General features: G+C 41.1%; 1 protein-coding gene across 3 annotated transcripts in view; it reads right to left on the bottom strand.

Annotated features, from left to right (window-relative positions):
• Nucleotides 1-500: 500 nt before the first annotated feature.
• Nucleotides 501-17152, bottom strand: part of IL18RAP (interleukin 18 receptor accessory protein) — a 34499-nt gene continuing 17847 nt past the window's right edge. For all 3 annotated transcript variants that reach the window (XM_032255562.1, XM_032255560.1, XM_032255563.1), the window contains 7 exons: nucleotides 15519-15669; nucleotides 11573-11638; nucleotides 9796-9919; nucleotides 7488-7639; nucleotides 5871-6008; nucleotides 2023-2196; nucleotides 501-1290 (listed from right to left, as the gene is read on the bottom strand). In XM_032255562.1, coding sequence (XP_032111453.1) covers nucleotides 956-1290; nucleotides 2023-2196; nucleotides 5871-6008; nucleotides 7488-7639; nucleotides 9796-9919; nucleotides 11573-11638; nucleotides 15519-15669 — 1140 coding nt within the window. In that variant the 3' untranslated portion in view covers nucleotides 501-955. The remainder of the gene's footprint in view (nucleotides 1291-2022; nucleotides 2197-5870; nucleotides 6009-7487; nucleotides 7640-9795; nucleotides 9920-11572; nucleotides 11639-15518; nucleotides 15670-17152) is intronic.

The following is a 17152-nucleotide window of genomic DNA, read 5'->3' as shown; positions in this document are numbered from 1 at the left end:
TTCCACCCAGAGTGGGCACTTCGCATAAGCACACAGTAGAAACCAACCCTAGCCTTGTCTATTGTGGGTGCTGTTGGTCTCTACCCTTTATGCTCACTTTCTGTGCTTCAGAGTTGTTGGCTGACCATGGAGTAGAAATTGTCTTCTTTACAGAAATGCTTTAGGCAGAGTTTAAATCACTTGTTTCTAAGGCGGGGGGTGGTGGCTCACACCTGTAATTCCAGCACTTCGGGAGGCTGAGGCAAGCGGATCCCCTGAGGTCAGGAGTTTAAGATCAGCCTGGTCAACATGGCGAAACCCCATCTCTACTAAACATACAAAAATTAGCCGGGCATGGTAGTGCACGCATGTAATCCCAGCTACAAGGGGAGCTGAGGCAGGAGAATTGCTTGAACCCAGGGGTCAGAGGTTGCAGTGAGCCGAGATTGCGCCACTGTACTCCAGCCTGGGCAACAAGAGTGAGGCTCTGTCTAAAAAAAAAAAAAAAGAAAAATCACTTGTTTCTAATAAAATAATATTTGTTTGATTGCAAGTATATATAAAGTCATATGCACAATACATGGTAGACATGACAGTCCCTAGCCACAAGGCAGAAGTAGCTGTATTTTCTGATTCTGCTTGGACCACTGGGAAATCTTAGGGGTGTTGTGTACTGAAAGTACCCAAAGTCTAGAGAATTCACTCCCTCTCTGTCCAGTCCAGGAAATCAAAGGCTCTAAACCACAGTTTCAATCCCATTCCACTGTCCATCAAGCTTGCTGGTGCTGGCAGGAGACTCTTTCAAGCCTGAACACACACACACAGAGCTGTGAGTTTTGTCCAGCAACATCTTTATCCGAGGGATTGGATTGGGAGGGGGCTCCCGGGCTCATTTCACTATTTCTTAGGCTGGGAGCTCCTCCCAGTGGTTTCTGTTTTACTGAGTCCTTTCCACTGAAAAATCCTAGAGGTAATTCTAAGCTGGTTCCACGTGAATCCTTGAGAGTTTTTTCACAGGCATGTGGTAGCGCATTTGGGTCCAGAACCTAGAATTGGGAGGAACTGATTTTAAGCCTCTCCATGCAACTGTGGGCAAAACCCTGAGAGCTTTTTTCACAAGATGAGGTAGAGACTCTGGCTCTTGGAAGTAACAGAACTTAATTAAAATGAGCTTCAGTGTTTGATCATTCAAGGCAAGATTCACTGCTGCTTGTAGTTCAAAGACACTGGGTCCGTTGACATAGTTGGGGCTCAAGATAAATATTCCTCTTCTGCTTCTCTTAATAATGCTCACAATGTCTTCTGCATACACTGGAAATAAAACATTTGATTATTTGCAGTTGATATTGTTAAACCTTGAGTCAGAAAGCTCTTTGCAATGGATTCTCTTACATAGAAGGAAAGGAGACGTGTTCATTCTACCACTTACGCTTTATCAACTCTATTGCCAGTGGAATATACGCTCCAGTGTCTAGTGACTCTCAACTTTACATTCCCCGCTTTGTGTTTGGTCTCCCCAAATTGGCAATTCCTCTAGGAACAACGCTGACTGGAACTAGGTAAGCTGGGATAACGGGAGCCGTGGAACGTCCCAGCCTCCTTGGTGGAGGTATCTGGGGAGGAGGAGACCAGCAGAACAGACTGAGATCTGGACCTCTCAGGGTGCCCAGGGCTTGGCCCAGGCCTGAAAAAGCCTGCTTGACCCAGTGCTGAGTGAGCTTTGTGAAATGCAGAGTCTCAGAAATCAGAGGGGCCACTAAATTGGGGTGACAGAGAAAATCTTCATCTGTGAAGCCAGGAGAGGTATCTTTGTCTTAGAAGGCCTGCCTAGGACCCCATATCATTTTTTCTTCTGCAAATGGATCTGTTTGATAATGGAGCACATCTCTGGAACACCTAGTTTCTGTGTTGTTGCCCAAGACGTTCTAACCTCATGAAATCTCCCAGATCTATATTCCAAAAGAAAGAATGACAAAAGGAATTTGGAGATTGCATTGAACTGCACTTTTTGCGCTGTAGGTTTTCTTGACATGTTGGACTTACCTCCTCCTGGAGCCACATCTCTTTCAAGCAAACACAAGGTATATCCATATTTGTTTTCTAAAACATCAGGAAATAGGCTCAGGGCCAAGTGTTCTTCACTCAGAGATGAAGTGGCCTCACTTTGAAAAGAGCTAGATTTTGCATAGGACACGAAAGCATCAAAATCCTTTTTATCTGAAGAATAGGAAAAAGTATAAAACATAAGTTATTTACTTTTTTAAAAACTATCATGGTACACATAAATGTGCTTGAAACCTATGGTAAATGAATAAGAAATAAGATTTGGGAATCCTTATTAAATTGCTTTTAAAAATTCATTTCAAAACCATACCACTAAGCAGTATTGCTTGTCCACCCAAAATCTAATTTATGAAGCACTTTTGCATTTTCGCTGAGGTTAGATCAAACAGCTGAGGCATTCTGTGACTGAATCACATGAACTCAGGAGTTTCTCTGAGCCTTCTTTGTACCTGCAGTGTTTCTGTGTCATTAGTCACATATCAAACAGGAGTCTGCCTCATCCCACATGATGGTATCCAGTAAGCAAAGTACTGCTGACACCCAGCACATTGTATCCAGGGATAAATAGTACTTCCTTGGAGACTTGATGGCACATATGCTGAGATGTGAATCCCTATGTCTAAAATACAGATAATCATAACTCCTTGGCAGGCTGTTTTAAGAGTTTCATGAGATAATGTATATGAATTTCTTGGTGCCTGGCTCATAGGAGGCATAAGATAAATGCCCATTACCCTTTATTTGAGATGGAAAACTATATGTATAGAACTTGCTACAGGATATTTTCAAGGTCGTATATGCCTTTGTTAGCTATATTATAAAATAATAATTTATATAATATGTAAAATAAATAGTCAACAGAAGCATATGAGACCTTGAAAATATCCTGTATTTTCATATGCATACTTCATAAATGCACGTGATTACTGGGACTAAGGAACTAACTGGAAGAAGTAGAAAATCCCAACACAACCCACAGGCTTTGGAATGGGATACACCAGATTCGTATTCCAGCAATCCCACAGTTGTTACAAAATGGTAAACAATAGCACTGATTGCTGTTGCTACTTAGTAGTACACCATGTTCAAGGTGAACCTAAAAAGATTCCATGGTGGATGGAAGTACCAGGTACCTAAAAGGAAGGTCCCAGAGTCAATAGAGGAGGATGTCAAAGAGCTGAGGTTGGGAAACTAACCTATGAAGAATCTCATTGCTCATGTAGGAAGGCTGAGACTTGTGAGGCATGGCTGACAGGTAGGTGTCGTGCTGTTTAAATGTGTAACACACCATAGTTGCCTCTATGTCTTCCATATCATGTGAAATCCCGGCAAACTAAAATTTTTCTATAACCTGGAAACTACATTTATTCAGTCATAAAATTAGACAACAGAGTATTAGATGATCTCTGAGGTCCTCTAGAATTCTAACAGTCTACATCTCCAAAATTTTGGTTACTCGGCACTAACTTCCAAACAGTCATATTGCTAAAGAATGTTACGGTGGCCAACAGAGGGCACTGCATCCCTGTGTTTGAAAGCCAACTTCTCCCTCCAGATCCGGTCACTAAAACATTATCTTTGCAAAGTAGAAAGAGAAAGGACACAAATCTTTCACCATTGACTGACTCTCTTACACAACCTCCAGAATCTTAAGGTAAATAGCAATTTAAGACATTTATTACATAATTTGCTTCACTCAAAAAAGCTATTAAAAATAAATCTTAAAAACATTTAGCTTAAGGATTTCTAGTATATATTCTCAATAGTTAGTCTAAAGAAAGACATGAATGATGCATTTCTTCTTTTTTTTTTCTTTTGAGATGGAATCTTGCTCTGTCACCAGACTGGAGTACAGTGGCATGATCTAGGCTCACTGCAACCTCCACCTCCCAGGTTCAAGTGATTCTCCTGCCTCAGCCTTCTGAGTAGCTGTGATTACAGGTGCCTGCCACCATGCCTGGCTACATTTTATATTTTTAGTAAGGATGGGCGGTTCATCGTGTTGGCCAGGCCAGTCTCAAACTCCTGACTTCAAGTGATCTGCCTGCCTGGGTCTCCCAAAGCGCTGGGATTATAGATGTGAGCCAACATGCCTGGCCACTTTTTTTTTTTTTTTTTTTAGATTGGGTCTCACTCTGTCATCCAGGTTGGAGTGCAGTGATGTAATCACGGCTCACTGCAGTCTTAACCTCCTGGGCTCAGGTGATTCTCCCATCTCAGCCTCCTAAGTAGCTGGAAATACAACGGGGCACCACCACACCCAGCTAATTTTAAAAAATTTATTGTAGAGATGGAGTTTCACCATGTTGCCCAGGCTGGTCTTGAACTCCTGAGCTCCTGCAGTTCCCCCCAACTCTGGCCTTCCAGAGTGCTAGAATTACAGGTGTGAGCCACCATACCCAGCCTCCCATGCAAGTCTTTATTCAGCCTTTCTTCCCCTAGGGATCTGACACCTCCTCACTGAAGTCCTAGTTTGGGAAAGCACTGGAGTTTGAAGGGGCCTCTCGGTAAGGTGAATGATTATCCCTGAAATCCAGCAAAAAGGGATTCTACCCTTTTCAAGCAACAGAGTCATTTACTAAAACTGCAAACTTCTAATCTTAGAGATTTCCTGGACTAGAAAAAAAACAGAAGCAGCTCTTCTATTCCAAAGAAGCAAACATCAATGAACATGATTATCCGACCCCAAATATTGACAGGCACATCATTAATAATAATAGCACTTGCATTTTACAGGACTTCTCACTTTTAGGGGCATTCTCACCATCTAAAAAGCCCTCATTTTACAGATGAGGTTAACTAAGGTAACAGCTAATGAGATCTCTTAAGCCAGGCAATCTGTGCCCAAATCTCAACGCCTTCCAGTGGTTCAATTTTAGGCACATGACTTCCTCTCTCTCTGCCTGGCTGGTAGGATTGCTGTGACCATTAAAGTAGCTAACACACATGACAGGAATACACTCCAGTCCTCAAGAAACAGCCATAGCTGACCATTTACAGTGTGCTGGGCGCCATTCTAAATACTTAATGTGGCCGGGGATGTTAGCTTATGCCTGTAATCCCAGCACTTTGGGAGGCCGAGGCAGGTGGATCACCTGAGGTCAGGAGGTGGAGACCAGCCTGGCCAACATGGCGAAACCCTGTCTCTAGTAAAAACACAAACAATAGCTGGGTGTGGTGATGCACGTCTGTAATGCTGACTACTCAAGAGGCTGATGTAGGAGAATTGATTGAACCCGGCGGGTGGAGATTGCAGTGAGCTGAGATAGTGCCACCGCACTCCAGCCTGGGAGACACAGCAAGACTCCGTCTAAAAATAAATAAGTAAATAAATACTTAATGTGTCTTAAGAATGCATCAAAGAGCCCTCATAGCATCCTTTGCAATTGGTGCTATGACAATCCTGTTTTATAGATGAGGAAACAAAGGCACAGAGATAATCAGTCATTTTCCCTTTTCCTTTAGGTTGGTTATAGAGGCATGATATTTAAGTCCAATATGTTTCACAATAGCATTGTCTACAAGATTTCCGGTAACTAGAATGAAACAAAAAATAAATGTTTCTCCAGCCTTCCTTAGTGTGAGGTCACCAGCCCTGGAGGAAGGCATCAAAACCTTAGGGGCATTACTTTATCCAGTGGGGGGGTATTTCTTTCTTCAGCTCCTCCCTCATGCTCTGCCCTGGCTGGCAGATGACATCTGAAATTATTTTCTAAAATAACTCTGAAGAAACAAAGCCAAAGTGTAGTGATGGTATTTTCTGTCATCCTGCTCCAAGTCAATTCCGAGAGGAAAAGTCAGAGGGCTGCATGTGGGGGTGACCTTACCCCCGAGCGTCTCGTCCTTGCTCTGGTAGGTCCGGTACAACAGAACTATTTCAATCCAGTGCCTGTAGAGGAGGGCACTCACCGCCAGCAAGGCCACCAGGGTCCCGACAGTGCCGAGCAGGATGTACAGGAGCACCACTGCGGAGACAGGGCCTTTGTGAAGAGACACCGAGGCAGCGGGCTTGGGCCCAGACCATGTTCAGGCCAGCACTGTGGCCCACCCAGCACCTTTTCCAGCTCTATCATTTTATCAAAATCATTGCCACTAGCAGCAGTTTTTGTGAATCTGGAAATCTCTTAAATCACATAATGGAAAACTACTCAGCCATAAAAAGGAACAAAATAATGGCATCTGTAGCAACCTGGATGGCAGAGGAGACCATTATTCTAAGTGAAGTAACCCAGGAATGAAACACCAAACATTGTATCTTTACACACGTAAGTGGGAGCTAAGCTATGAGGATGCAAAGGCATAAGAATAATACCATGGCCTTGAGGGACTGAAGAAGAAGGGCGGAAGGAGGGGAATGAGGGATAAAAGACTACACATTGGGTACAGGGCACACTGCTTGGGTGATGGGCATGCCGAAATCTCAAAAATCACCACTAAAGAACTTATCCTTGTAACCAAAACCACCTGTACCCCCAAACCCTACTGAAATAAATTTTTAAAAACATCATATTTTGAGAACTGTCTTACAATAAACACTAGAGACCCCAGGGGAATGGGTAATTCCTGATCAGGGTGGCCGCAAAAACTTATCACATTCATTTTATTTTTTTCCCTCATAAACGGCCACATGATCCATTTGCATCTTTCTCATTGCATATTGTAAATTATTTCCCTGTATTATTATTCCTACTGAAGCCTAAATTTCCAGAGACCAGGAGTCCCATCTGGCTAACCTGATGCAAGGGGTCTCCTACACATTCCCATGGGGAAAAACGCCCTTCACAGAGTGTCTACTATAGGCCAGAACACACTTTGTCTTATTTAAGCCTCACAAACATTCAAATATGCTTATAACTATAATTATCTATTAATTAAAGAAATGAATGATATAAACTTCATCTCTAAACATCATCTTAAAGAAATTGACATGCTGTTCTTCACCTAGAATTTCTATGCCAGCTTTTTTTTTCATATATCAGTAGTATACCATTTTGAACAATGAACAAGATTACTCCTTCTCTCTTCCTTTCTCCACTCATCAGAACATGAATCCATCATGTTCTCTGGATTTGGAAGCCAGGAAAGAAAAACTAGAAAGGGGGCTAGGTCTTAGCACAATGCCTGCCACTCAGGGCACGTAAGCCCTCTAGCAATTGTAGAATGAATGCAAGAATGAATGAGTGAATGAATGAGTTGCTTTTCCAACACAGCCTCCCAAATACAGAGTATTACTTAAGAGAACTAACTCCAAACCAATAATATGCAGTTTACCAGTTGTGTGGCTTTGGTCAAGGTATAAATGGGTTGACACAGGAAAGTGCTTAGAACAATGTCTGTCATCTGGAAATATAATCACTATCATCATTATTACTATTCTTTAGGAAAGCTCCTCCCCTCTCAAGGGAAAGCAGCTTCATGCCTCCTGGGCAAACTTCTGGGCTTACCTCCTCTCTTTTCCTTCAGTTGGATGAACTGGGTTGTGTTTCCTATGGAGTTTTGGACAAAGCAAACAAACTTCCTGCGAAGATCACGCTGAGTCACTTTTTCCAAGACGATATCACGCTCAATGATTTCACCCTTTACAGTGGATTCAATACTAAGAAAGGAGAAAAAAACCACATGCATTCAGTAACATACATTAACACCCATTTGCAGCATTTGGAACTCTCGTACAAGCATTTGAAACAGTCTGGCTTTTAGAGAACTGTGAAATCAATAGTATAAGAAGATACCAGGAAAATGTAAGATGGTCTGATAAGAGGGCTCTTTCTTGACTCAATTATTGACTCTTCTAAGCATTCATGCTAAGACATTATTTACTTGTGGGACTCATCTGACCTTCCTTACTTGAGAATAGATAGTAATAATGCATTAATAAAAATATTTAAAATAACCAACTCCTACTGAAGGTTCACTATGTATCAGTTCCTCTTCTGTGCACCAAATATGGACTCTAGTGTCCTCCATTCCTCACCTCCCAGAAACCACAGAGTTTAATGGAATCATACCAGCTTTGGCCAGTGACAAGGACGAGGCAAAGAAGATGGGCGAGCAGGCCCAGGCCACATCAGGGTAATTGGGCAACCTGATTCCTGGGCCTGTGACACACACCTCCACTTAGGAAGTTGAGACTCTTGGCATTTATTCACAATTTGAGTTCTCTGAAGTTGCCGATTTACAATCCATCTTTTTTTTTTTTTTTTTTTTTTTTTGAGACAGAGTCCCACACTGTCACCCAGGCTGTAGTGCAGTGGCACGATCCCAGCTCACTGCAATCTCCATGTCCTGGGTTCAAGCAATTCTCCTGCCTCAGCATCCCGAGTAGCTGGAACTACAGGCATGCACCACCACGCCCAGCTAATTTTTTTTGTAATTTTAGTAGAGACAGGGTTTCACTATGTTGGCCAGGATGGTCTCGATCTCCTGACCTCATGATCCGCTCACCTCGGCCTCCCAAAGTGCTAGGATTGCAGGCGTGAGCCACTACTCCCAGACTATAATCCATCTTTGTGTTAAGAAATCTTGTATATGTGAATGATGTTTTAGGCTGTGTTGCTCTGAGCCCCTGATGCCAGCTCCTATTTACTAAGTGCTTTCTACCTGTCAGATTGTGATAAGCATAATACCTCCACTGCAGCCACCCCTCCCAGTGAGCTTGCAAAGTGAAGGTTATTATCCATAGATTATCAATGGGGTGATGGAGGCTCATAGGAGTTAAGGGTCATGTTGCCACTAGATAGAAAATGGGTTTAAACCCAAGGGTGTGTAATGTCAAACTATACCTTCTTGACTACACTCTCCTACTATGAACTCTAATGCAGTAACAGCTTAAGATAGGCCTCAATGACCTTTTTGATCTTAGAAATTCTTGCTAAATTTTATTGTTGTGACCAAAATTTGTTTTTCTTTTTTGTAATGATGTATACTTTTCAAAATGATACTGCATTGGCTCATTGATATCTGTTAAATATCAGAAGAAGGTACTTAATCTATAAACTCTTACTCTGGGTCAGATCTTTGAAAAATCAGGGAATGTGTCCTTTAGAGACATGTCTGATTGGCCATATTGGATCCAGGCCTGACTGGAGATCTTTTCTTGTGATTGGATAGCTCCAAATATCTAGGCTTTTCTACTGGCCAAAATCTCTCACTAATAAATTCTTACCACTGATCTGGGTTCTGTGCCCCAGAGAGCGACAAACCAAGTCTAATTTCTGAAACAACGTACTAGCTCCCAAGGATTTCAAGACAGAGAGCCCTCATCTGAGCCTCTTTTTCTGAGCTAAGTTGCTTCAGCTGTTCCTCACTTCACATATTTTTTTGTCAGACTTCTTATTATGATGCCGTTTCCCCTGGATGTTTCCCAGAGTGTTCATTGCCCCACACATCTGGATCCTCGGACTCGCCACGCTCTGAATGGGCGACATGGGTGAAACGCAGAATGAGGGTAGGCAGCATTTCCTCCCGTTTTTTGGACGTGTTACTTATCTCCAAGCAGTTGGATCAGTACGTCTGTCTGCTCAATAGCCTGACTTTGAGGGCAGCCACGTCAAACTGTTTCTACAAATTGAGGTTTAAAACAACTTACATATTTCATTCAATGGCCCTTTGCACTTTGCATTTCTGTACTTTTATTTTCACCACGAATCTGTGCTCATGGCTATACCATCAACTGCATATTTCAGAAGTTTCTAAAGGTAAAAGCATCTCTTCTGAATCATAGAGAACAGAAACCGTGAGTTTTTTCCTTACCTTTTCGCTTCAGGTACTGAGACTTCCCACTCCAGGTCAGAATCTTTGATGTACCATTTTATGACAGGTTTAAAGACCCTTTCAAAGCCAAACAGTGCTTTGCAGCTAATATTTAAAGGCCTTCCTGAAAATGAAGAGGCCAGAGAAAACAAGAAGGAAGCTCATGAGAACACTTTGTCTTATGACTGGAAGGAAGATGTGGCCAGAAGCTGTTTTCTGATACAGTCAGGTCTGCAGGTAGAATATGTGTGCCAGAAATAATGAAATGTCTACACATCTTTCATTTAGAAACACATGAAACCAATTACGTTTGTTCTAATGGACAATCCTTCTATCTCAACCATATAACCATATGTTCTTAAAATGAAGATGAGCGTGATTATACCCCTAAGGGTCCTTACGTGGACTGAGAGAGACACTAAGAAAATGAGGAGTTTCTGAGATCAGCCCAGTCTCCTACACCTGTTGAAGAAAAGAAAATTTTACTATCCAATATGTTTATTAAGTAAAAATAAGGTTATTGTAACATGTGGTTTAAATAAAAACTTATTTTTATATTAAGCTACTTTTCTGAACAATTCAGTGTGAATGGGCATGTATATTATGAGGCTAACTTCTTTCTATCCATTTTTTTTTTCCCACGAGGAATATCCAGATATGCTCTACCTCAAACTTAATATTTACTTATGAAATGTTTAGGAGCTCTTTTTGAAAACTCATCTTTGCACCTTAATGTTTTTCCACCAGTAATACCTTATAATTCACTAATATATATGTGACTTAACTGTTTGAATTAATTTAATCCCCCCCCCCTCCCCGCTTTCCTCCTTCCTTCCGTTTTCCTAATGTTGACCGTATAGCTACGGCTATCTCTAGAGTCAGGACACACCACTACTGCCACCTAGTGATCTTATAACATGTATGTTTACATTTCTTTCTAAAATAATCTTTTAGTAGCATTTTAGAAAATATTATTAAAAGAAAAGCAGCATTTTATTTTACATACAGCAATTCTTATTTGTCTGCGTAGAAAGATGCAGATATTATTGAAGTTGACAAAATAAAAGGAGACCACAGGGAAGTGAATCTCTCCTCAATCCCCGAGAAGACACTACTTTGGAATACAAATTGTTTGGGCAAGGGTTGTAGAATTCCACTACAATTCTCTTAAATGCCACACTAAATGTCATATTCATAAGAGTTAATGTTACTCAAGTTGGTGCATTTATAGTCATAACTGATAGACCTGACCAACATACACAAAACCACCTGTTCCTGGGGTAAGTAAGGAAGAATAAAATCTATTGATCATGTTTTACAATCCAGCCACTTAACATACATTGTCTCGTTATTTCTCAATATAATGTTTTTATTTTTTTCTTTGAGATGGAGTCTCGTTCTCTCACCCAGGATGGATTGCAATGGCACGATCTTGGCTCACTGTAACCTCTGTCTTCCAGGTTCACGTGATTCTCCTGCCTCATCCTCCCGAGTAGCTGGGATTACAGGCACCCACCACCACACCTGGCTGCCACTGTGCCAGGCCTGCAATATAATCTTTTAGGGTCATTTTTATGGTACCTACTTGCAGATTTAAATACTGAGGCTTAAAGGGTGAAGTAACTGTCCATGGTTACAAAACTAGTCAATGGCTGAGTTGATTCAAACCCAATTCTGTTTGACTGGAAATCCCAATGTTCTTTTCCTTCTGTCCCACTTAGACCTGCTCCCAGCAGCACAATGTCATTCAAAGGTGATGTAATGAGACCCAGCTTACCAAGTTCTACCTCCAGTGTGCTCTCGATGGGATCCAGAATATCTGGTTTGAGTTTAGTGTCTGCGACTGAAAGATGAAAACAAAGATTACTATTTGCATGGAGAAGTCTCAGGGCCTGCTTGATGAAGATTTGCATGCACAGCCACACTTTGATCTAAATATGTTGAAGCTCTGTCTTCAAGCTCGTTTACTCATGATCTGTAAATTTAGGAATTCTGGTTTCCATGTAAAAATCTTGCCCCCTAAAATGACCGCCACATCAGGTTGTGGGTGCTGGTAGAACATTAGCAGTTAATTGATCCGTATATGCCTGTGTGCATTTTCTTTCACACTGATCCTGCCCCTTGGAGACTTAGCCCTTATCCCTGTCTTTTCCTACAAGATTTCTTTGTGGTACCATCTGGCTGAGTAATCCAACTGAAACGAGAATCCACCCGAGAAATTGTGAAAGTCAAGCATATCTGAATCCACCCCTCCATCCTTAAACTCACAGTTTATTTCAAAATAAAGAAGAGTTCAGTCCTTAATTAACAAGTTTATCCTTCAACTTCTTGCCACAAACTTTCAGATATGCCTCCACTGTCAAACTTCCTCGTGAAGGTGTCTTTTTCTGGATAAAGGAAAATTCAGGGTCTTTGTTGTTGGCATCATCCACTCTTACTTCTCAAAGGCCTCCTTCTCTCCTTTGCACCATCTTGGTCCTGTATATTTAACTTCTCTCTCTCTCTCTCTGACTCTTTCTCCCTCTCTCTCTCTTTCTCTGGGCTTCTTCTCATTAGCATTTATTCATGCTCAGGCTCATCATCCTTAAAAAGAGAAAACGTTCCCTGCCTCACATCCCAGCCTCACTCATTCTCCTTCCTTCCCAGCCAAATTCCTGAAAGGTAGTTCTCTGTGCCCATTCCCTCCATCCCCTCACCTCCCATGGAATCTGATTTCTGCCACCATTATTACTCCACTGAAATTGCTTTAGCCAAATTCACTGGTGACACTCATGCACTTAAATCCATTGGACATAATCAAGTTTTTAATTTACTTTCCCTCTTATCAGCATTGGACACTGTTGGCCGTGCTCTCTTTGAAACCCTCTCTTCTTTTGGTTTCATGTTCTCGTACTCTGCTGCTTACCTTCAACCTCCATATTCACTTCTCTGTGTCTGTCCCTTCCTCTATATCTCTTTTGACTATTAGTTCTCTCTTAGTATTCTTTCACTCCTCTTGATTCCTCTGGGTAGTAAGTTTATTCTCTAGTCCTCTTCCTTGTGAAAGGTCTTGATGCTTGAGATGTCTCTCCTACATCATCAATTTCACTTCCTCTGTTGCTCTTCTCTCCATCCTTCCACTGATACTCACTTGCTGATGTATGTTTCCATCCCCTTTAAGGATCTTCCTCTTTTCTACCTTCTCAAGCATTGAAATATTCCTGAGTTCAGCTCTAGGACCTTCTGTCTCTATGCCCACTTCCTAGGAGATCTCATTCAGCTCTTTGGCTTCAGATATCATGTAAAAATTGACTGTCTTCACATTCACATCTCTAGCCCTAATTTCTCCAGACTGGATTATCCAAATGCCTACTTGTTATCATGACTTAGATGACTAAAAGTCCTTTTAAGCCTAATACTTAATTTCCTCTTCAAATGTTCTTTTCCTTCAGCCTTTTCAGTCTCATTAAATGGTGTCACCATTCGCTAACTTATCCAGGGCAGAAAACAAAAACATGCTCGATTGTTCTCTTTCTCCTACCTTCTAAATAAAATCCAGCATCATGCTCTGTTGAATTACAAAAGCCCAGCCACTTCTCATCATGTCTTCTAGGTCTATTCACAGCACAAGCAGTTGAACCATGAGTCAAGCCTGCTGCTCCAAGACTGTGCCTGCTCTCATCCTTCGTATTGACGTGCTCTTGTCAGCACATTGCCTCCTTGACCAGCTCAAAGCCTGGCTTGCATCCATAGCTCCTGCTTTCCCTCATCCTTGCTCCCAAACACCAAATTCTTTGCATGTACCTCCTAAATATTTCCAAAGTCATCCACTTATCTCCATTCCCTTTACCACTCTCTAGTTCAGATCCCCATCAGCAACTGCCTGCTTGACCACAGAGCTTCCTCACTCTTCTCCCTGCCTCCATTCTTCCCAATTCCAACCCAGCAAACAAAGCGATCTATCTTGAATACGAATTTATTCATGACATTCTCCCACTTAAAACCCTCAATACCTCCCCCTTGTTCCTTCATTAAACCTCACACATATTAGAAGAGTGTGATGTCAGTCCTGCTCCCAGATGCTCTCCTTCATCTCCTGGACATCAGCTCTGCTGCTGCCTTGGTCTAGAATGGAAACTTCTCTACCCTTACTGAGCTGGTGTGTCCTCATTTCTCTGTTCTCACTTGGACTGGGCTTCCCCAGGTTGGGTCTGGTGGGCGTCCCATGTGCCCATAGTGTTCCTTTCTCTCGCTACACTGTATTATGATAGCCTGCTTCACCTTTGTCTTCTTACCAAAACAGAAAGTTCCTGGAGGTCAGATAAAGCATCCGGGCACTCATCCTTGCAGCCTTAGCTCCAAGCCTGACACATATTAGGTGTTCAGTACATATTTGTGTGAAAATGAATAAATGCGAGAATGAATGGCTAAGTGAGGAAGACAGGAATGATGGCAGAGAGGGCTTCACTGAAATAGAGGCAACAGATGTTGCAAGGTGTCTGTTGGGTGAGAGAAAAGCAGATTATGCCATTGAGAATTTGAGGGGCTGAGTTATGACTGAGTAAATTAACAATTACACATTGCTTGCAGGGGAAAAGTGGTGTAAGTGGGTTTTTCACATTCTAACATCTTTCAAGGAGCAATGTAATAATAGAAAATGACATCTAATCTATGTAAGATCTAATCTAAAGTAATATAAAATTATTCTGAAGTGGCAGAGGGTGCAAGGGCCAGGAAGTAGGCAGGAGAATTTCACTTGATCATGGGGTGCTCCATGTGGTTTGTATCTTGTAACAAAAGAAGAAGATTAATAACTAAGAACAACATCAACCACTCTGTAGCTCTTTGATACAAAGCATGAGTGACTGGCTCTCTTATGTTTTGACTCCTTAGACCACATTTCAATTAATGCTATCACATAGTTGATTCAAGCTGATACTTGCAAGTCTAGCAAGAATGATCCTAAGGTAAAAATAGACAAGCCATGGAAGAAAGCCAATGAACCAAAAAACGTATAGCAGATGTTCAACCTCATTATTAGTCAGAGAAGTATACTGTGGAGTAGAAAGCAAACAAACAAAAACAAAACTCCACTTAACATCAGTCATAAAGTCTGATAACAGCAAATATTACTTGGGAATAGAAGGAATTTACTGCCAATGGGGGTGTAAATTGGCAAACCAATAATTTAGTATAATACTATGTGTTTATGACACAAAACACATTTCATAACTCAAAACAATATTCTATTTTGTCAATAGATGCATACATATGTAGAAAAAGCATAAAAACATAAATGGAAATGTGATTATACTGCAGAAGCAAAGGCTTGGAAGGGAATGGAGTCATAGACCTCAAGTTGTTCTTCCAATATTTTGTTTCTTTAAAGAAAAAAAGTATGATTTTAAGCATGTGGGAAAATGGTAACACAGTTAAAACTGGTGATAGGTACATGGATGACAATATTTCTCTGTGTGAAATGTTTAATACATTTTTTAAATGTATTACAATAGCAATTCAGGGGCATACTCATGGACAACCCAACTTGTGAGAATTTGAATCTGTTTCAGAACTTAGCCTTCCTTGGGGGATGGCAACCTTGATGTTTGCCCATGTTGAAGATTTTACATGATTACAAGTATATGACTATTTTTTTCCCTAAGAGGAAAAAATTACTAAGCCAAAAGAAGATAATTTTAATTTGGTGCTCAGATCTCAGATCTTGAGACAAAAATCTCACTTACCAATGGTTCTCACTTGAACAACAGCTCTGACTGTCCATGAACTTGCAGTATCCGACAGCGTGTAATCACATACATATCTGCCCTGGTGATAGTCATAAACTTCATCCACTGTGATTTGGTTGCTCCTTTCCTTAGGGAGAAGGGTTCCATTCTAATCCAAAAAAAAATATTTTAACCAGATAATTTTTTGCCGTAGAAAAACTTTATGAATTACATCCCTACAGAAAAATCTTACAAATTTGAACAGGGAGGAAGAAGGTCAATCCAAGATAAGGGTATCCCACAAGCTATGAAGGCATTGTGTTGAAAAACTGTACTTATAAATTTGAAACAAGAGACATTTTCTAATACAATTGCATTGTGTGTAGAGATGAGACAGTCAAACCTCCAAACCTGATCAGCCCCTGAAGAGCTATTTAACATAGGACTTCCCAGAGCATGCATGACTTGGAGCCCTGAGATTATTCTAGAAGACCTGTAGTGTTCTAAGGGCTGATACCAAAATGAATTTTTTTAATGTGTGTGTGTGTGTATGTATATACAGGCATGTATATATGTATCTATAAAAACATATATTGTATATATTTACTTATATAAAAGATATATACTTATAAATAAATACTTTTATGTATTATATAAGCAGAGGTTCTGGAATGTGAGTGACTTTTTTCTCTCTCTGACAAAGCTGGTAATTGAGAGCACTGAGAATCAACCTCATTTTTTCTGGTTGCGTTTCATATTGCAATTGAGGAATTTCCCTTCCACTTTGCCTGTCTACTGGTGGAAGCTGGGATTCCCCCATGCCACATCTCTGGTGTGTTTCTTGTGTGCCAAGAAGGAATTTATAGCAGGCTGGAAAGGAGACTAAGGGTGGGGGCAGACTGGCCAGAGAAGGGCATCTGTGGGCAGGAAGCAAAATGAGGCCATGAGGTGGTGACAGACAAGGCTAAATATGTACCAGGTGATCCAAAGAATCAAGAACTTTTCAAAAGGAAATTTGAAAACATAGAGGGAAATTCAAAGATAAAACTTCAGAGCACACAGTGAGAGCACACAAAGACCAGAATCTGGGGGAGAGGCGTGTCGTAAATTGCATGAGAACGTAACGGAGGGAGGACACAGAGCCGTCACTAAGACCTCACCTAAGCCACTGGGGAGGATGGGGAATAACGTATCTTTTTTATCCATAAAAAGGTAAGTGAGGCTTAGTATGTATCGTTAAGACATTATGAAATGGAACATAGAGGAAACATCAAAGAAAAGAAATTAGGGAGAAGCAATTTATGCCAAGGATGATGGGAAACCCATTCTAATTATACAATTACAGGTCATCCTCATAGGACAAAGAAAGGCTAATGCAGCTGCACAGGGAACTCTTTCTTTTTCTCATATGTGAAGCAGTCACGAACAGAATATGGAAACAGGAACATCCACCAGCGTGAATCTGGAAGAATAGTGCCAGTAAGTCCTCAAAAGAATGGAGGCATGAAAAAAAAAAAAAAAAGAAAGAAAGACACTGCAAAGGACTTTTAAAGAAGCAGGGAGAAGAACACGGTTATTCTTACTCCTAGGGGCAGGTATTACAATATTATACCGCAGTATTATCAATTTATTATACTATCAGTCGGTACAGC

Source organism: Sapajus apella, unplaced genomic scaffold (assembly GCF_009761245.1).
Source record: "Sapajus apella isolate SASKATOON/1434 unplaced genomic scaffold, GSC_monkey_1.0 scaffold89, whole genome shotgun sequence".
NCBI classification, from domain to species: domain Eukaryota; kingdom Metazoa; phylum Chordata; class Mammalia; order Primates; family Cebidae; genus Sapajus; species Sapajus apella.
Note: the sequence above shows the minus strand (reverse complement) of the source record. Positions and strands in the feature narration are given on the sequence as shown.